The sequence below is a fragment of the Plodia interpunctella genome, chromosome 11 (assembly GCF_027563975.2).
Source record: "Plodia interpunctella isolate USDA-ARS_2022_Savannah chromosome 11, ilPloInte3.2, whole genome shotgun sequence".
In the NCBI taxonomy this organism is placed as follows: Eukaryota; Metazoa; Arthropoda; class Insecta; order Lepidoptera; family Pyralidae; genus Plodia; species Plodia interpunctella.
This window is the reverse complement of record NC_071304.1, coordinates 8599460-8620693: the sequence shown is the minus strand read 5'-3', so window position 1 is coordinate 8620693 and position 21234 is coordinate 8599460. Positions and strand designations below refer to the sequence as shown.

General features: G+C 37.4%; 1 protein-coding gene and 1 long non-coding RNA gene across 10 annotated transcripts in view; one reads left to right on the top strand and one right to left on the bottom strand.

The window, feature by feature from the left end:
* cry (cryptochrome) overlaps positions 1 to 21234 on the bottom strand; it is a 27786-nt gene extending 6552 nt beyond the window's left edge. For 4 of the 9 annotated variants that reach the window (XR_008405109.2, XR_008405110.2, XM_053751752.2 and 1 more), the window contains exons 1-11: positions 20999 to 21234; positions 10226 to 10367; positions 8837 to 8983; positions 7870 to 8057; positions 7216 to 7332; positions 6044 to 6177; positions 4903 to 4998; positions 4126 to 4199; positions 3103 to 3229; positions 1141 to 1323; positions 143 to 310 (exon numbers count right to left, since the gene is read on the bottom strand). Coding sequence is in view for 7 of the 9 variants with exons in the window: in XM_053751752.2 (XP_053607727.1) it covers positions 143 to 310; positions 1141 to 1323; positions 3103 to 3229; positions 4126 to 4199; positions 4903 to 4998; positions 6044 to 6177; positions 7216 to 7332; positions 7870 to 8057; positions 8837 to 8983; positions 10226 to 10355 (1364 nt within the window). In the remaining 2 variants the exon portion in view is untranslated. Of the gene's footprint in view, positions 1 to 142; positions 311 to 1140; positions 1324 to 3102; positions 3230 to 4125; positions 4200 to 4902; positions 4999 to 6043; positions 6178 to 7215; positions 7333 to 7869; positions 8058 to 8836; positions 8984 to 10225; positions 10368 to 11083; positions 11220 to 12107; positions 12263 to 15425; positions 15603 to 20773; positions 20977 to 20998 lie in introns of those variants that run through there. The other 5 variants (XM_053751753.2, XM_053751756.2, XM_053751755.1 and 2 more) reach the window with 5 other exon arrangements.
* LOC135309809 (uncharacterized) lies at positions 18984 to 20328 on the top strand. Its single transcript, XR_010370027.1, has 3 exons — positions 18984 to 19126; positions 19916 to 20164; positions 20245 to 20328. It is a non-coding gene; the product is annotated as an uncharacterized LOC135309809 (long non-coding RNA).

Below are 21234 nucleotides of genomic sequence, written 5' to 3'. Positions count from 1 at the left end.
AGGTATACATTTTTTTTTTTTTGGAGCAACGTGCTTTCGATGAAGAGTGATCCTGTGAACTGTGGCCAACCCGACGACGACCTCGACGCTTAGCGGTCGAACTTATAACAGCCCTTTGTGGTTAAAAACACACCACACTCACATATAGTCGACAGGCATCCGCGACAGTTCGGGCACGTAGCGGCGCACGTACTCGCCGCTGGGGTCGAGCCGCCGGCCCAGCCTCACCGGGCACGCGCACTCGCCCGAGTCCAGCAACGCTTCGAACGCGGACGACGACACCCACATCCAGTTGCCGGCGCATACCGACCTGAGGGCGGAGCGCTGGTTTGCATTTAACCACTCACTATTTTCGCTGAGTTATGGCCTTATTGCCTTGCTGCAGCACACCAATTTGTTGTTTTTTATTTATTTATTTGTTTTATTATAAAACTTGTCTGTTATTTCTTTGGTGTCTGTGACAAATTAAATAAACGAATTATCTATCGATTCTAAGTCATTATCGAGTGTGTTATTGCTAACACTAGTGTCAGATTTTATTCAAGTCGCCTGACACGATTTTTACGTGATTCGAAGTGAGACGCCGAGTACCCATCACAACAACAACGCCCCAATGTGATTGGTACTCTGACCAATCACATTGGGGCGTTGTTGTCGTTGCGTCAGAATGGCGCATTGTGATTGGTTGGCTGCGTACACTCGATTAAATAGCAAAGTCGCACTACACACATCATAGAAGAAATAAATTGTCGAAATACCTGATGCTAATTTGTAACCTTTAATAATGCGAAAGTTTGTGAGGGTGTATATGTGTATGTATGTTTGTTACTCTATCACGCAAAATCTACTCGACTGAAATTTGGTACACGGGCAGAATACCAGTTTCAGTTACTATGTCCCGTAATTCAAACAATAGATAGGTAACCAATAAAAATATTGCGATATTAGTTAACTTTGTATCCCATAACGCAAGTCACGAATTTAATTCGTGTGATTTGTCCATATATATATATATATATTTTATATTATTCTCACCACAAACGAAAGACGCTGGGCGCAAGCATTCAATCGGTCTTTGTGGAAATCTTTGCAGGGTTAAATACAGCGAATTTACTCCGAAATGATGAAGATGTTTCTCACCAATCAGCGTCCAGCAAATACTTGAGGAAGTGGTTCAGGCCGTGTTCCCAGGACAGCCACAAGGTTCCCCGCGTGAGGAAGGACGCCACAGTGTTCCTCACGGCGTGGTGAAGCCAGCCCTCAGTGCGGAGTTGCCTCATCGCCGCGTCCACGAACGGAAACCCGGTGCGGCCTTCTTTCCATCTTAGTAAGGGTCAAATTACTGTATCAACATGGATAATCTAACACAAACAATGATCTTTTGTTTAGTTGTTATAGAACATATTACGAGGGCTGCTATTTATGTATCCGGAATAACAAAATTAAACAAACATATATTATTACATATGGTTTTATTGTTTCTCGAAGTATTCTCCGCGATGATCTATGCACTTCTGCATACGATGAAACCAATTTTCAAAGCACTTTTTCCATTCTGATTGAGGTATGTCCAAAACGTGTGTATTGAACGCATCAACGGCCTCTTCGCGGCTCGAAAAACGTTGACCACGTAATTTATTTTTAATGTTTGGAAATAAATAAAAATCATTGGGTGCCAGGTCGGGGCTGTACGGCGGATGACCCGTCAATTCAATCTTTTGACCCTCCAAAAAATTATTTGTTTCAGCCGACTTGTGGCAGCTAGCATTGTCGTGATGAAGTATGATTCTGCGTTGTGGGTTGTTCTTTCGTATTTTTTCAAAGACTTCTGGCAAACAAATGGTGGTGTACCATTCAGAATTAACCGTCCTACTATTCTCTAGTGGCACTGTAGCTACATGTCCGTTGATACCAAAAAAACAAGCGACCATTTGCTTTAAAGTGCTTCTCGCACGAACAACTTTTGTTGGATTCGGTTCATCTTGAAAGACCCACACCGTTGACTGCTCAGCAGTTTCAGGGTCATAAGCATAGATCCAGGTTTCGTCACTTGTGTAGATATTATAAACAGCTTTTGACGTGCCACGGTTGTATTTTTTTATCATTTTCTTACACCAGTCGACACGAGCCTGTTTTTGATCTACGCTCAAGTTGTGCGGAATCCAACGCGAACAAATTTTTTTAACAATTAAATGTTCGTGTAATATCGCGTGTATACTAATGCCCAGAGACGCCTCTATCTCGCGGTATGTAACATGACGATCTTGCATTACTAATTGTCGCACAGCATCAATATTTTGTTGTACCACTACCGATTTAGGACGACCCTCCTTAATTTCATCCGTGAGCATAGACCGTCCACGTTGAAATTCCTTAAACCAATAATACACAGTGGTTTTCGATGGTGCTTCATCTCCAAAAGTTAAAATCAGTTGTTCGATGCACTGTTTTTGAGTTAATCCACGCCGAAAATCATAATAAATCATCGCGCGAAAATGTTCACGAGTTAAATCCATGGCAATGAAGACAAGCTATTTTCAAAATTGGCGCCAATTGAAAAAAACAAATGACAGGGACATGAAAAATATTTATTCTCTAGCCGAAGAGTTCTATTTTCAAATGTTGTAATTACTTTTTAAATATTCTAGAATTATTGGCCAGTTCCGGATACATAAATAGCAGCCCTCGTATAATAATTAGGGATCAATACTGTTGATTGAATTTCTTTCGGCATTTTTTCTCAGAATTGATCGTTCTGAAATGTAGTAGTTTGTAGCTTTGAAATCTGAGATAGGCAGAAAATTTCCATAAATACTTGGAGGTAACTATTTCTGTTTGAGCATCATAATTTATGAATATAGAATTTACGAAAACTGACGTGAAAACGTCCACGTGAAAGTCAATTTATTTTACTTTGATATAAAGCAATTTTTGTCGTTATGTTGAGACTGAACCTTGAACAGATTAAAAACTATATTAAGGTTATGAAATTTCGTCCCCGAATTGATCCCCTTGAAAGAGACAAGGGGTCTAATCTTGGGATGAAATGTTGAACTTAAAAGATTAAGGGAATTTTAAACGATGAAAATATAGAACCCATACCTTTGCAACTCATCCCCTTCTGGGTTCCTCCAGGGGATATCCAAGCAGATAGGGTTCCCTTCCATCTGGCCGTAGTTCGGGTTATTCACACTCATAGTGTAGAAATATTCGCGCCATATCAGTTGACCTGTATTATATAATAACTATCACTACAGAGGAAAAAAATTCCGTCTTATATATATATTTTTTAAACTATGTCTAAAGCTTTAGCTGCCCCGTGCCGAGATAACAATTTGTTTGTATCAGTCAGAGATAACAATTTAATAATTATTATATTAATTATGACAATATTAGCTTTTGCACGCGGCTTCGCCCGCATGTGTTATTCTGCGAAAGAGGAACACAAACTTTCACCCCCCATTGTAGTCAAATGGGGGTTGATTTTTGAACGGGAGCCTTTAACTACATGCATACCAAATTTCATCAAAATCGGTCCAGCGGTTTAGCCGTAACGCTTTTACGGCTTCAGACAGACAGACTTTCGCATTTATAATATTAGCATGGATAAAACTGTTATCTCTCTCTCATCATCTCGTGTTTCGGGTTACTTTCGCAGCTGCCATGCCTCGAAGCTCGAATTCCGTGTGATTTTACGATCCACCCGCCTGAAATCAAACCACTTTGGGAATTCGACGACCTCGGTGGCGCAGTGGTAAATTGTTTGGCTTTGAACCGAGAGGTGTCGGGTTCGAGCCCCGGTCGGGTCATGATGGAAAATGGTCTTTTTCTGATTGGCCCGGGATGTTTATCTATATGTGTATTTGTTATAAAATATAGTATCGTTGAGTTAGTATCCCATATCACAAGTCTCGAACTTACTTTGGGGCTATCTCAATCTGTGTGATTTGTCCTAATATATTTATTATTATTATTATAATTCAGTTGTTGCCTATAAACTGTGAAGACTTCTTCCCTCAAAATAGTTTCCTCACACAACGCCCACAGAAAGATACCGCCTATACTAGACCATTGTCCTAATCTAGGGCGGGAACCACACGTCCTCGCGTGGAGGTGTAGTCTCACCGGTAATGAAGTGAGTGGACGATAGTCTGCCTTGGTGCACCTTGCGGAACAGATCCTGCACGGCCCAGTAGAACCTGCGTATTGAATAATTTTTAATTAATTTTTTTATTATTATTATTTCTTAAAAGATAATTTTCATTATTATTTTTTATACATATACTAATGTGTATGTATATGTATAATATTTTTTTATACATATACCAATGTATATGTATAGAAAAAGAAATAATATATATGTGTGTGTTAGGGACCAATAACCGCTAGTAAAAATATAAAAAAGATGACTTAAAATAAATTCTTCTGACCTTGGGCTCTGTCTGGGACAGTGACCCCGTGAGGGAAACAGATAGCGGCCCGCCCCCGGCTTCGCTCGGGTAAAAACATAATAAATTATATATAAAAACCATCCCACCATCTATTAGAACAACCCGCAATAAAAATCGTCGTAGTTTTAAAGATCTATGCATAGAAAGGGACAGAATATAGCGGGAAGCTACTTTGTTTTTATACAATTTAGTGAATATTACTGTCGACCTCGGTGGCGCAGTGGTAAAGTGCTTGCCTCTGAACCAAGAGGTCCCGGGTTCGGTCCCCGGTCGGGTCATGATGGAAAATTGTCTTTTTCTGATTGGCCCGGGTCTTGTATGTATATCTATATATGTATTTGATATAAAATATAGTATCGTTGAGTTAGTATCCCATAACACAAGTCTCGAGCTTACTTTGGGGCTAGCTCAATCTGTGTGATTTGTCCTTATATATTTATTTATTTATTACCTTCTAACGGAGAGGCAGCCGAATCGCAGGGCAGGGCTCAGCGATATCGGCGGTCCGAGGAGATCCGGGTTGCAATGCGTTGGCAAGTACGAACCCCTAGGAATGAGACAACAGTTAAATCTTATTAAACTAACGTTAGTGTAATGGACAACGAGCGAGACACAAGCGCGCCGACGACGACACTTAAGCACTCACGAGCGACCGGCCAATCAGAGCGCCGCAATGCCGATTCGCTCACTAGTATACTAATGTGAATACGAAAATGTGAATAAGAATAGCGACATTTCCTTTAGTGTTAAGTTCAATTTGTAATTACGTATCCAGATAGAAATACAAATCGTGTGTTAAAAAATCGAAGAAGACCTTGTATTATACAGTCCCCAACAGTTAGATGTAGATATTATTAAGTAATAAGTTAAAAAAAAAACATTTTTGACACAAGCTTTTATTGTAGTCGAAGAGATCTCATTACAATCGCTGCGTGCCAAAAAAATCATGCGCGTGCAGTAAACCGTTGGCGAGTTACCCCGTAGGGAGCCGTTACTGGGTGCACCATCAGGTCATGCTTAGAACAATGCATTGTCATCCAAGCTAAACGTGTGCACAAAATTTCAGCTCAATCGATTGAAGATATCTGTTTTCTGGAATTGATTGATGCAAGATTCCATCAGTACATACATACGAGATTACATAATTACATACAATGGAAGTTGAATAAAAGCTTCGCGGTATCACAACGCCGAACACTTAATTTATAAGCCGATCTAATTTATAATTTAATACGGAGCGAAACACAGGCGATGTTCACTTGTCAACTGCTTACGGTCGTAAAAACGCAACGCAACGCAACGTCAAACACGTGGCGTGATTGATAAACAAACATTTAAACCTCCACACACATTAATTATACTAATAAGAATATTAGTATCTAAAAATAAATCACTATAAGATATTTAAGTCATATTAATCTTTAAAAAAAACTTAATTTACGATTACGGATCAAGATTGTTTTGTCCCTTTACTATGTTGTGTACGTATGTCGTATAACTAGCAACGCACACGTAAACAATAACGCGTTGTTTTAGGCGATTTTTTAAAAATGTTTTTTATCACGCGAAGATAAGCCAAACAGACGAGTTACCTGCAAAAAGTCTCATACTCCACGGCGAGTCGTTGCTCCAAATGTTTCAAGGCAGCCGTCTCCCCGCCCACCCATCTTATCATGCGGATGTCTTCGTTCTCCAGGAACACCCCCAGGTCTTCAGGCTTCGGCACCTGGGAATGTGAATTAATTGTAAATCTAGAGCTTAAAATCTAGAAATATGTAGTGACTTATGAGGATAAATAGGCTTCCTCGAGAAAGGTTTGCACAGTGATGCACAGACTAGGCAAGCCTTTATCGAGGAAGCCTACGTTAATAATAAAGATTATAACCAATATCTGAAATATAATGAGAATATATATATATATATATATTAGGACAAATCACACATATTGAGCTAGCTCCAAAGTAAGTTCGAGACTTGTGTTATGGGATACTAACTCAACGATACTATATTTTATAACACATATAGATAAACATCCAATCCCGGGCCAATCAGAAAAAGATCTTATTTCATCACGACTCGACCGGGGATCGAACCCGGGTTCCTCTCGGTTCAGTGGCAAGAACTTTACCACTGCGCCACCGAGGTCGTCATGAGAGATGGATGAAGTCTTTCGCGGATATAGCTAAAAATATAGCCATCAGATAGGGGAAAGTGGAGAAGAATGACACACTGTATCTTTTTCATAGTCTTATTCCTCATGGCTGAGGGTCGTGGTCATTACGTGGAATTAAACACACACAACAACTCTCTTGGCATTAGTATTGCCTTTTCCGTTTCACACACAAGTTAATAATCAACCAGTGTGCAGGTTTCCTCACGATGTTTTCCTTCACCGGAAGCTGGTGGTCGATGAAAACTACTATATGTTAGTTAGATTGGTATACAAACTCGTGTGGCACGAGTAGGATTCGAACCTGGGACATTTCGGTCCACAGGCGGGCGTCTTATCCATTACACCACAACCGCTTCTATACAAACACTGTATAAAGGAGGACAAAAATAGGTGAGTCACGGCTTTTCGTGGCTAATATCCTTATACTAATATAAAAAATACGAAAGTAAGTTTGTTACATCTTCACGCTTTATCTACTCAACCAATCTTCATGAAATTTTGCATACATGTACTTTGAACTATGTAGTAGGACTACGGTATCTTTTATCCCGGAAAATTAACCAGGGCAAAAGCTAGTATTACATAACGAACCTTATCAAAAACGGTGAATTCCTCATAGAAACACTCCGGCAGTGTGCCAAACTTGACGCCGAGTAGGGCCGCGTCTTCAACCGGGCGGGGAGGCTCCCCGATCGTGGCTACGGTGTGCTAAAAAAAGTAGATAATTCTAGAAGGTACTATAGGATAGGGTTCATTATCGGTTGACGCTTTAGAATGAGGTAAATTTTAGCGTTGGAAGGCGGTCTTAAAGTCTCGATATGTTGGCAAAAATTTAGCATGTTATTGAAGGTAAAACAATATTGATAGGTGAACTCTTTATTGCAACAAGGAATTCTTCAAGGTATATATTCCTTATAGGTAAAGGATAGATCTCAATATCGCCCGTCACTTAAGTAACAACTCTTGAAGTAAAAGCAAAATAAGTCAAAATGCTTAAGGCTGTCAGAATATTTGAAATACGTGATACTGTATCCATATATTTATTTCCAAAAGTTACATCCCTTCATTTAGCCCTCAACGCCTCAAATGGGGCGTTAGGAACGGAGGCGTTCGAAATTCGACTATAGACAGACACCAAGTAGGTCTGTGATGTATCACTCACAAAGAACATCTAGTAAGTGAGCACGCCCGCTTCACGCTCGCGTCACGTGACCCAGCAATGTGCTCCAATTATGTATCACTCACCAAGAACATCTGGTAAGTGAGAGGCGGGATGCCGCCGTTGGCGCGGATGACGGTGTCAGGTTCCCACAGAGTGTGGGACACGTGTTCCTGGCACTTCACGCCGATCTCACGGCACGCCCGCTTCACGCTCTCGTCACGCGCGCGCCACACCGGCTCGCAATCTTGCTCGAAGCATAATTTGCGGATACCTTGACAACAAAAGGCTATTTTCAGCAATGGATTTATTAGGGTCGAAATGGTGATGTTTTTCCTTTAAAATGGCGCCTTTTGGAGCGTATATCAAATTATAAGATGTTTTTTTTAATATATATTTTTGATAGACTGATAATTTTATAAGACCAAATGCAGTTTATAGCAGTTTCAGCTTCACCGTAGTAAATAGGCGCTTTGATACAGGTATTTTCACAGTAACACTTCGTAATTAATGTGAATCCTGACAAAATCAAGCTAATTGAGAAGTTAACCGAGAATTGTGAGGCTTCACTCAACAAACGAACGTTGCTCTAGGTCTTTGAACACTGTAACTGCTTACAAATTTCAAATAAATTATTTAATCAAAAACTTTTAACGCGGCAAAAATTGCGTTGCACAGCAAAATGAAAAGGGTTGCCATTAAACTCTGTTCACATGGCAACCCTTTTCAAAATGCTTTTTTGTTTTTACGCCCATGAAAACAATTCCTTTTTTTTATTAGCCTATGGTTCCCATGCTAGGCAAAGGCACCCCTATTAAGAGAGCTATAGTTAATATAATTTTTAACACAAGCTTTTATTGTCGTCAGAGAGATATTTTTGCATCCAACTCAAATCCACAGATTTTGGAATTTAAGCCACGGACAGACATACAGATACCAACTCCCTTCCGTCTGTCGTCGTTTAAAATTAAAAACAAGACAATGAAATGAGAATGATCCACTCGGCGAATAAGAAAAAAATAATTTCATAGCCGCAAATAAAATGCAACTCACCGAATTCCTCCCAAAGCCGCCTGATGACGACATTGGGGGTCCCCTTGACCATGATCAACCTCCCGCCATACTTCTTGAACTGGTTGTCGATGTCTTCCAATGCTTCCAGCAGATACCGCATGCGGTTATACCCGACAAGTTTCGTACCTGTTATACGAAACAAACATTAACAAAAATAAATAATGTGTCTGACAAGAATAAAACCTCCAATCCGCATTGGAAACGAAATGGCCAATTCTCCTCATTCATCTATAAAGGAAGCCAATGGGAACATTATATTATGATGATGATGGAAATAATATTTCAAATCTCCACACAAGTTTACCCTGTGGTATTTTAACTGTGTGTTTAATCTTTTACTTATATCATAGGACTTAAGTTACCAAACCAAATCCATAGTACAATATCTTGATCAATCGTCTTGCGTAGAACGGTAAATTACGTAGGGAACAAATGTCTGACTATTTTGCTCCCGCCCGTCTGGCCCTGACAGAAAGGCAAACTCAAAAAATGTCGGCTTGATGTCGTCAAGGATGATATGCATGACAATGGTCTGACAACTAGGGATGCCGACGATCGTGCGACGTGGATCGTGCGATGGAGAAAAAGTAGGAAAGCGGTCCCTGGGCTCCGACAATCAACAGCTGAAGTAACTAAGAAAACGCAGTGATGAGAGAGAGAGAGTTCTGTTCCAATCTAACATCAGATGCGACTCCACGTGACTACTAATTTGGAAACCGATCTAGACATATGTTTATACGATGATACAGACAATCCAAATTCACTATTTGTATATTACGTCTAGACAATACCCATATTTATCATGTTTTGCTTAACGAAGTATTACGTAAGTGGAGGAATATACGTAGTAACATTTACTTACGTATAAATTCCATAACGGAGGTCCCTCTATTGTTTAGTGATTATTTAACATCACCGCGGCTCTCGGATTATCCCAATCAAAACAGATTTATCGGTTACCGTCCACAAGCTTGGTAATGACTGTTAGTGTGCGTCATTACCATCACTACAGCGTCACGAATTATGAAACCATTCAGACTACTACAGACGTAACCATTTCTGACAAACATACAATCAATCATCATAAATTTATTAGTCATGCTTCGTTTTTTTACACTATAATTATCTCAGGGTCGATAAAGAAAATCCCAGCATTGAAAAGATAGGCTAAACTTTAGCCCAGCTAACGAAAGATTTTAGGAGACTATTTCTTACGCGCCATCTCAATCATAGATATAGAAAATATATACAAAATATATTGTGGATCTATTTAGACGCGTTATTTTACGTTTGAAACGTAAAATAACGCATCTATCCACAATATATTTTGTTATATTTTGTTAATAAAATATATGGAAGAGGATTTACCAGCGGACTCTCCATCAAATATGAAGATTGGGAAGAATGGCACGCTCTTGTCTTCAGTGGCACTGAGCAGAGCCGGGTTGTCGTGGAGCCGAAGCCCGTGGCGGAACCACAGCACGCTGCCGCCCAACATCGTGGTTATTACCTTTGAAAAATATACACAACATTAAGTCCTATATACATATAACACTTTCATATTTGAATATTGGAAAGAGCGACTGAAGAGCCTTTCACCATAATTCCTATTGGATATGGTGAAAGAGCACTTCAGTGGCTCTTTCCAATTTTATTTAGCATTCTAAATAAATTATTAGAATGGAATATAGGGCCAAGAACTCTGCCCTGTGGCACGCCCAATATGCATGGTTACTAAATTCTGTATATCGCCCCTTACAATATAATTTATAGTACTTACTGTGTGTACTGAATGTATATTATGGATTATGTAATAGTACTTGCAAGATCAAATAGTTAATGATGTGTCGCCTATAAATTTTCTATTCTCGGACTTCCTCTTAAATATTTCCGGAAACACAAAGAAATTACCTTAGAAAATTTGTCAAGAGTTTCCGTGAATGTTTAATGACAGTTCTCGATCATTTCGAGAATATAGCACATAAATACCTACATCTACGCTAGTATTTAGTACTAGATGATGCCATATAAATAAAAATCGGCCCAGCAGTTTAGCCGTGAAAGCATGACAGACAGATAAACAGACAGACTTTCGTATTTTATAACATTAGTATGGACGATTTGTATCGATAAATTTATGATATCATATTTTTGAACATGACACAAAACTGCACAAATGTTTACATAATCAAATGCATCTTATACTTATTTAAAAAAGTACTTAACAATTGTGAATCCCACGGAAGCACTATTTGTAATCACACTAATTAGCACAGAAGTACGGACAACACAATAGACGCATTATGACAACTATTATACTACAGCGAGATATGACCCTGAGCGCGACTAGGAAACCGCTGCAGCTAACCTTACAACAAATTATACCCAGGTAGGTACTATAGCTATTAATAAACACGATAAGAATGCAACTGCATATATATTTGATATTGCACTAGTACGCGTATTATACAAATACATATTCATGTTATGACATAAGTAATTATCAAGGTTGTAGACTTGCTTTAAATTATTGCTGAAATTGATACTTGATAAGGCTAGGCACACAAGCTATAGATCAAAGTTTTCTTTGAACGAAAATACATTTACGTCGATATATCGAAGTGTTGATATTTGTGAGCCTTAAAAACAGAAAAGGAACGACCTGATGGTAGATAGATAAAATCGTTTATTTGAATCACAAAACACACAATCAAAACGGGAAAAATGTGGAATCTCTACAGCTCGAATCAATAAATCGAAAAAAGATGCCATTATGCCGCTGAACCCATAGCAACCCGCTAAATACGCAGTATCTCGAATTACAATGTAATTTAATTTTGTTAATAACATCGATATTTCAACGTAAATTCGTAATACTTGACTCATATCTATGTAATTTGTCTTAATAAATGTTCTTAGAAATTGCTCTTTTTATGTCGTAAAAATCCACCGTTATAAAAAAATTTACGGAAACACTGAATAAATTAGCTTAAATAAATCAAAAAATTGCAAACCAAGTCTAAATTACATTTGCCAAGTATGAGAATATCCAATAACAACACAAATATCAAATTACTTGATAATATCAACATCATGACCCGCACAATAACCAGGCAGCGAAAGGCGAAAAAAATCGTGTTAACAACAAAATTATAATTTTAAATTTATCCTAAACCCACTTAACAAAGACACTTAACAAACAAACACAAGGTACAAATACACGTGTCTAGAAATGGAACCAACGACTTACCTTACAAAGACTCGAAAATACCACTATTTAATTTAAACTCTAAAATCAACAAAGACTGATACAGGACAAATATATGAAAAGTACTACAATAAGGGGAAACTAGGAGTAACAGGATTAAGGTCCTTGTTCGCCAAGATCCCACAGCGTACTGAAATTATTTCAGATTTCTCTGGAAACTCCCGACGCGAGTCCATTCAATGCACTACAATGGTACACAAAATCCTTCTCGAATGTTCGCGAAAATCGCCCAGAAGGCAACCCGTGAAAGTTGTAACTCGTTCGTTAATTTGTTTATTGAAAACAGGAACATAGCATTTGGTAATATTATTATACTTACATATAAAAAATATCATTGTTGTGGTTGATGAAATTGTATGGTTTTCACCAATAGATAGTATGATTCCTGAAGAAGGTTTAGGCGTATAATTTATGATGGTTTTACCCGAGCAAAGCCGGGCTGCTATATAATTAACTAGCCGCTGGCCGTAGCTCCGTCCACGTAACCTGTGTTTGACTTCGGGTCAAAACTTATTAACTAGGTATATCTAATCCAAACATCAAAATTTGCTGTGAAAGCGAGACAGGCGGACAGAAAGACAGAATTTTGATGATATGGTAGTAAACTACCTAAACGAAAATTTGGGAATTTATCAAAATATGTTAAAACATTAAAACAATAAGGGTGAGTTGCACTGTCAAATTAGACATCGATTTTAACCGACGCGCCGCTGACGTTTAGACGTAATGGCGTATTTTACGTTTTACTGCGCACGTTAAAGTTGACGGTGGAACCCACCCTAAGGTTCTGAGAATCACTTGAAATAACTCTTATATAATGTAATAATGTAATGGACAACATTATTACATTATATAACAGTTTTTAACATTGGTTTTAAAAGTTTAACAGCTTATAAATATATTACGTAAGACTGAATATAATCCTATATTGAATAACAGGAAGGGCTTCAGACAAGGCATGCAAAATTATTTCAAATTATATAAAGTGTAGAAATAGGTCGACTACAGTTATCAGAGAATCAGACAGTCTGTAAACAAGCAATTGTTTTCATTGACATGACAAAATATATTTAAGTAGTACTGGCTTTTGCGCGCGGTTTCGCCCGCGTGAATTTGGTATAAACATGATTTTCATACAAACTTTCACCCCACCATTATCAGTCACTTGGGGGTTGATTATTGAAAAAAAAGTAGTCTGTTTGAATGGGAGTCTTTAACGTATATGCATATCAAATTTCATCAAAATCGGTCGAGCAGTTTAGCCGTGAAAGCGGAACAGACAGACAGATAGACAGACAGACTTTCGCATTTATAATTACAGTTACTAATTTACTTAGTTATCAAAAAACAATTGGAATCGGTTGCGATCCAATGGTTAGGGCCGTCCGCTTGTAACTAAAGGTCTCTGGTTCGAATCATTCTCGTGCCACATGAGTTTGTATAATAATCTGATAATATAATGCGTTTATCACCGAAGTATATAGGTACTTTTTGATAGGTACCTATATGTATTTTCGATAACAAGAGGACAGCAAAATATTTTTTAACAAGATGACAGCGCTAATAACAACAGTAGCATTGCTATTTTGTAAACAATAGACAATCCATATTGAATAATATTAACGTTATGCAAAATGTTACATCTGTCATCTGTCATGAGCAGACTATGTCTATCCTCGCTCCCTTAGTTGCATTATAACTACGTACTAGTAAATATACATTATATACATATATATTTATCTGGTCTCGATTGACGTAATGTATCTCCTTTTACGTCGCTATCAAATGCAATGCATCTGAATACCTAGTTTGATTTGGATGTTTATTTGAAAGATAGAAAGAGAAACGTTCATTTGCTCAACGTTATTGGTACATGCATGGTACAGTCAACAGCACATGAACTTACCCAAATTCATTGCAAAATCGTCGCTATTGCCGCGCCATAGAGGTAAAATGGCCTCCGCTCGTCATATGCCAATACGTGCGCATATGACGAGCGGAAGTTTATCTAAATAGGTACACATGTTTTAAAAATAAATATATTATAATAATATAGAGTTAGCCCCAAAAGTTCAAGACTTGTAACTCGACGATACTATATACCTAGCTATCATAATAATGCATTGTCCCTATGACTAAACCTGTGTACAAAATTTCATCTTAATCGGTTGAAGATTCTGCTTCAAACTTGAGTTGCAAGCCACCCGTTTTAGTCATAGGGACATAGGTACATCGATAAGCTTGTAAAATAATCTAATGTCAAACTTGTGTCTCAAAGTGAACATACTTGGGAACCAGTTCAATTAATGTTATTTGTATCTTCGTGTTTGAAAAGATTGGGACGAATCCCGATCAACTATGAAATTTAGAATTATATTGAGCCCTGTATCACGTCATTTTCCCGCAAGATATTTCGATGCTTGATGACTTTGGCAATTATAAACCGAAACTGTATAGTTTACGTGAAATATTCAATAAATAAATCAAAGAATCATCATATATATATATGTTAAGGTACATATATATTATAGAGAAAGATAATAATTATTATACATATATTTCTATAAAATGATATTCATTTTTTTCTAGGTCAGTAGAATAATATGAATATGTGACCTAAAAATACCAATTAGTGTCAGAATCAGATGATAATGAGCGAGATAACTGGAAATCTAGTAACATTTCTTTAAATACTATAAAACAAGCCTATCGTCCCCGAGCGAGATCACGGTTGCATCAAGAGACCACGAAGCCCTGGATCCGCATAAAAATAAACCTTCAAATTATGAACCCTTAAGCTGACCCTAAGCTGTTTTTAACACGATTTTAATAAGTTGACCTGTATGTATGTAAGAAACATGTAATGCAATTTAAGGTTTAACCATCTTCCAATGATCGTGGCGTCATGAAAATTGGCAGCTGTATGTAGTTCTGATGACAATACAATAATATGGTGCTGTCGAACTGATCTGACGATGGAGCCGGCAGATATGAACTGGAACTTCATGATGGAACATCGTATAGATGTGTTTGGATTTGTTAGAAGTCTTGTAATGACTTTAACGACGATTAGGTTTCAAGGTCTGACGATGAAGCCGAAAGATATGCACTAGCATTCCATGATCGAATATCGTATCACAGCCGTAATTTGACTTGTTAGAAAGATGTTGTAATGAACTTTGACCGATTGAGTTTCACGTGCTGTTATAAAATCGTGTTTTTCTTGTGTTTTTGAAACTATTAATTTATTTATATCAATATATACTATAGACAACAAGATGAAATTAAAGTAGTACTTACTAACCCAATGGACAACTGAGTCAATGTGGAGTTTTATTATATCTAACCACAGACCAAGCTCCTTCTTCTAAAAAGAGTAAATAAACAAATGTATGCAAAAAAACAACGGAAATAATCACGTTTAACTTCGTTTACGTAGTAACAATACACATAGCTACGGTGAAGTCATATACGTTTCTGGCACGCGTAACTTCGTACACCCTTATCGGTCTGTACAGCTAGCAAAAACAAAAGAAATCAAAAACACAACGAATAATGTGCCTGAAATTGTTTTGATGGATCATTATCCGTTCTTAACAATGGTTTGCGTGTGGTTTCCGCCCTATATTACCAAGCGCTATGTGGCCCACCAGCAGACGTATTCACACTGCCACTCGCACCCTTCAAACCGGTACACAACAATGCAAGCACTGCAGTTTGACGGTTGAAATAGTTGGGAGTGGCGTATCCAAGTACCTATGTACTAAATTCTATCACTGGTAAAGACCATATATACACCTGGTAAATAACCTAAGATAGAATTGCTCTATAAAGTTGAGTGGAGGATATATTCTTCCTCGATTTGACCCTAAGACCTTAAGATGAGGCAGTGTCGAACACTATTGTGAGGTAAAATGCCATGCGTCCGTTTCATACCTGTATAAAAAGCTATAGAAACTCATTTATACGACAACTAGCTTTTTCCCGCGACTTCGCCCACGTCACTTTTCCACGGGAACATATATTTTTCCAGGGTGATAGGTACCATATGTCCTTCTCCGTACTTTAGTTTACATGTATGCAAAATTACGTGTATGTCATTTTATAATTTTTTAAATATGCTATTATTAACATTTGCATGGTGTTGTCAACGACTAAATAGGCTAGTTCTAAACCATTATGTGGATATTGTATTACCTACCATATTTAAGCAAATAAAATGATTTGATTTGATTTTCAAGATTGGTCGAGCAGATAAAGAGTGAAAAGGTAAGGAACAAATTAGTTTACTTTCGCATTATATAATATTAGTTTGGATTGCTAGCTTGCCTCACTTACTGAAAAACATATTTTCTATTAAATTTTCCTCTTCCCGATTCCCGAGCAATCTGACCCGCTGCACAAGGTTCGTCATTGCACTATAATTGCATCGCACCTGCAAGCCATACAGCCCGGGTGACGTCATCAATGTTATTGCAGCTGAGCTGCTAACGGTACCTTATCGCCACGAGAATAGCACATAATGTTTACAAGTAATGATGGAGAAATCTTGAAAAAATCTATTTTAAAAAGTCCCATGTTTTATTTGAATCATCTGAATCGTTTACCTGAGATGGATAGATAGTGACCTCTTTGTTACACCATTTACAGAAGAAGCATAAGTTTTTTTTTTAATTTGTTTAAAATTAGTTTTAATATATTTTTTTCCTTTTAGTTGTAGAATAGTTTAACAAAAAATATGATATTAAGATTGTTTTGTACAATTAATACAGCACATCAAGTTACCCTACATTCGATCGCGGTAATAGCGACGAATGAAATGCAATTAATTTTGGTAATTGGATGTGCTGTTGACTGTACATAAATGAAATTATTCAAAATTTCAATAACATTTAGCTATTGTGTTTTCATTAAAAATGTAAAAACAAAAACAATTGAACTAAGTTTTCTAAGTCAAATTGAAGATTACATTGTAGAAAAGAATTATATACGCTGAAGATGAAAGATAGGTTCATAAAATCCCCCTTGAACTACTCTCCAAAAGAACTTTTTCCAAAAATACTAGTTGCTGTAGTGGTCCAGTGTTTAAGACCGTCCGCTAGAGATCGAAAGGTACCTTGTTCGAATTCTACTCGTGCTACATGAGTTTGTATACCAATGTGACTTATGTATAGTAGTTTTCATAGACGTACGTGAGGAAACCTGCACACTGGTTGACAGTTTCAATAATTCAATTGTGCCGTCAGATGCCTTTATGCGGCCTGAATAGAATCTGGCACCAGTGTTAAAAATAAGACATTCGAAAATAACATAATAATTATGTATGTGTTTGAAAATGTGTATGTCACACACTGTCGCATTAATAAGTCATGACTTTGTTGAAAATTATACACACGAACGATCGAAGCATGTAAAACTTAGATATGCTGTTTTATTCATCGAGTTACATAGTTATGAATTTACGATTGAAATCGTTTATGGTAAATTTCCAGAACGTTCTGTGATTCGACAAACGTATGGCAAAGGTTGTGGTTTCCGCCTCACAATTGGAACTCCTGTACATGTCGTGGGGTGTCAAAAAACAACAGCCGAACCTTCGAAATGTAAAGCTTAATTTCTTACGCGGGTCCGGGGCTAAGGGAGTCACAGCCACGAATGCACCCACACGCGAGGATGAGAGAGAGGAGGTGTCAGTCCAAGGTATTTTATCTACTCTAGAATTAGTAGGTAACATTCATGTAACAAGTTAAAAGTGTACACAGACTTTTATTGAAATGGAAACGATTATGTACAAGAAAACAATTACGACAGAACTTGAAATCCGAAACAACAGTCCAAATTAAGATTTAGTAGGAATTAGGAAATTAGGCTCGGTAATCAAATTGTGAAAATGAGTTATATAAAAAAAGTACTTGCTTACTATTTATTTTACTGTAAAACAATTTGAGGTGCTTATGGTAATGTCAAACAATACTTAATTCTTCGGAGCTACTCAACTACTGGAAGCTACATTATTCCTAAGTAACATACCAATTGTTACTTGTTGTTAGGAACCATTACAGTTTCGTCGTCGGTTCATCCGTCACCGGCTTAAGTAGTTCAGAGACTGTTTGGGCTAAAAACAGCAATTTGGCAGAAATATACATCCAGCAGTGACAGCCGTACAAAAACTGTGAAATCAATGGGTCCCGTAAGGGTCGATACAATAACCTAAGAACAAAACGCCCCGCGTGAGGAAAATCTACAATCGCGTTCACGTGACTACAACGAGAGTCATGTAATGATAGCGGTTATAAACACCACTCTAGTAGGGTCTGGCTCTTATGAAGAAATAGCCAATGTCCTAAATGAGCGACAAAATGCTGCATGACGAAGTACAACGCTGCGTGTATATAAGTGAAGGGGAACACATCCAGAGTTCGCGTCCACGCCACCATTTATAGACGTTCTATTGACGCGACGCTACAATAGCTGACAACGTGACACCAATTATTAACATGTTGAGTATGTTCGTGATAGTTAGGTACAAATATTCCCGCGGGACTGTTCCTGGTAGTTAGGTACAAATATTGCCGCGGGATTGTTCGTAGGTCAAACAGTACATTTGATATTGATACATCGCGTCGTGCAGCTTTGTTGCTCACCTAGGACACCCGGTTCGGCGGGACGTAGATCGCACTAAATGAACATAAATAATACTTATTAATGTAACAATATGTAAACAATTACACTTATTTAATAATTGGATTGGATTGTCTTTTTTTATCATGGAATAGAAATAAAATGTATTTTTGATGACTTGATGGCTTTGTGGACAGAAGAGGCAGAAATATTCCTAGGATCTGTGATATATTTAGTTATTATATGTAGGTAGATTTATTGTAACTGTCAGTCAAGAAATAAACGCATAGTGAACGGTAATTTGTTAACACTTCTTTCCGGATTCCTTATTGGCGACGAGAATTGTGATTGAAGATGGTTGTCGATCCAAATAGAAGGGAGTAAATAAATCTGTTAAGATAAAATTTATTATTATTATTATTATTTGTATTTTTATATTTCACTCAAATTTAATTTTGAGGAGTTTTATTGGATACGCGAGCTCGTGGCCAAACATAACCAATATTATTATTATTTATTTAATACACTAGCAGCTTAAAGCTGATGCGTGTATATCACAGCACTTGTGTCTTTAAATGTTCATCAAGTCTATTTTTAAATGATTTTAGTTTGAAACCCAGAACAAAACACAATAAACTTCCAATGAATAAGGAAGTGCGGCCACGACATTGACAATGATATAGCATAATGCTTCTAGCATTACACACTATATTATTATTGCATAATCAAAAGCCTTGAATGCATATGCTCTAGAGTTCACATAATAAGATATTCAGGTACCTAGGTTTAGAGGGAGACTATTTTCAGCCGCCTAAATTACGGCGCCTAAAAAAGGCACCGTATACACTTTCGGCGCCATTTTTGCGCGGCATGCCAGCGCTGGCACAGAATAGAACACGCGCCTATTTTTTGGCGCCAGTGACCTCCGCCCGTGTGTCTCGCTGTTCCCGCGCCTATTTAAATATTCTTTTTATATTGGCTAAAAATGGCGCCGAAAGTGTTTATACGGTGCCTTTTTAGGCGCCGTAATTTGGGCGGCTGAAAATAGTCTCTGTCTAAATCTACCTTTGTTTATCATTAAGTTAACCATTTCTTTATAAATTACGAAATGGTTTTACTTGAAACAATAAAGTTTAAAAAATATTAAAGTTATCCATTATTTGTTTCAGATCAGTTTAGGTCCCAAACTCTGATATTGACCAGAACGTAACCAACCGTATTGGAGCAGGATGGGCAAAATGGAGACAAGTGATGGGTGTAACGTGTGACCCTAATATTACCCTTAAATTGAAAGGAAAAATTTATAAGGCAGTTATCAGACCTGTCATATGTATGGATCTGAATGTTGGGCGACGAAAATGACGGACGAAAGGAAACTTCATGCGACAGAGATGCGAATGCTGAGATGGATGTGCGGGGTAACTAGATTAGATAAAATATGGAATGAGTATGTAAGAGGAAGTATGAAAGTAGCACCAGTTAATGAGAAATTACATAGTTATAGGTTAGGCTGGTTCGGGCATATTTTAAGAAGAGATGAAAATCACGTCACTCAAAGGGCATTAAAGATGGAAATAAAGGGATAAGGTCAAGAAGAAGAAGAAGTTTAGGTCCCAAACTCGATCACATTAAGAGTTTGTAAGGAGCCAGAGCACTAATATCCATGGGATTTTTTATTATTATACTAGCGGTCTGTCCAGGCTTTGCTCTGGTAAAAACATAATAAATGGTTCACCTAAATCTACCTCAGGAATTACACTATCTATTGGTAAAAACTGCATGAAAATCTGTGCTGATGTAAGGATTTGAACAACACACAAGATATTACAATTCAAATTTATAAAACAAGTTTACAACCTTTTTGGAACACATCATCTTGTTAATTTTAAAATATTCACAATATTCACTTCATGCTAAATTTATATAAAGGTTTGGCAATAATGATAATGTTGTGATAAAGTAATAAACAATAAAATTATCAACGGAAATATAGTTCAGTAAATAAATTAATCTGCATTAGCACTTACCAAATGAAGTTCCTTAAATGGTCGGATAATCACTACGTCACCTAATACCAGCTAGGTACAAATAAAATTAAATTACTTAGCAAAGACTTGGAATATAAATTTAACTTCACCAAGCAGGTCAAGCTCACAAATTGTTCTAGAATTTTCAATACCATCACGAAGCACAACCAATCGGTATTAGGTTGGCATTGTTTTAGCTTGATCAGCCAGTTGTAGATTATTTACCTTGAGAAAGACGTGGTACAGCCGACACAGTTAGCTGTTGCACTAGCACACATTGGTATAATTTCTCACTCGTATCGTAACGTAATACCGATATAAAATACCTTACGTGGCTTATATACATTACAAATACGACTGTATGATGTCAAATTCATATTTTACAATTTATTATAAAATAAAATTTAAATAAAAATCTATTTTTATTTACAAATTTCCCAGACCGTCATGCATGCAATTTT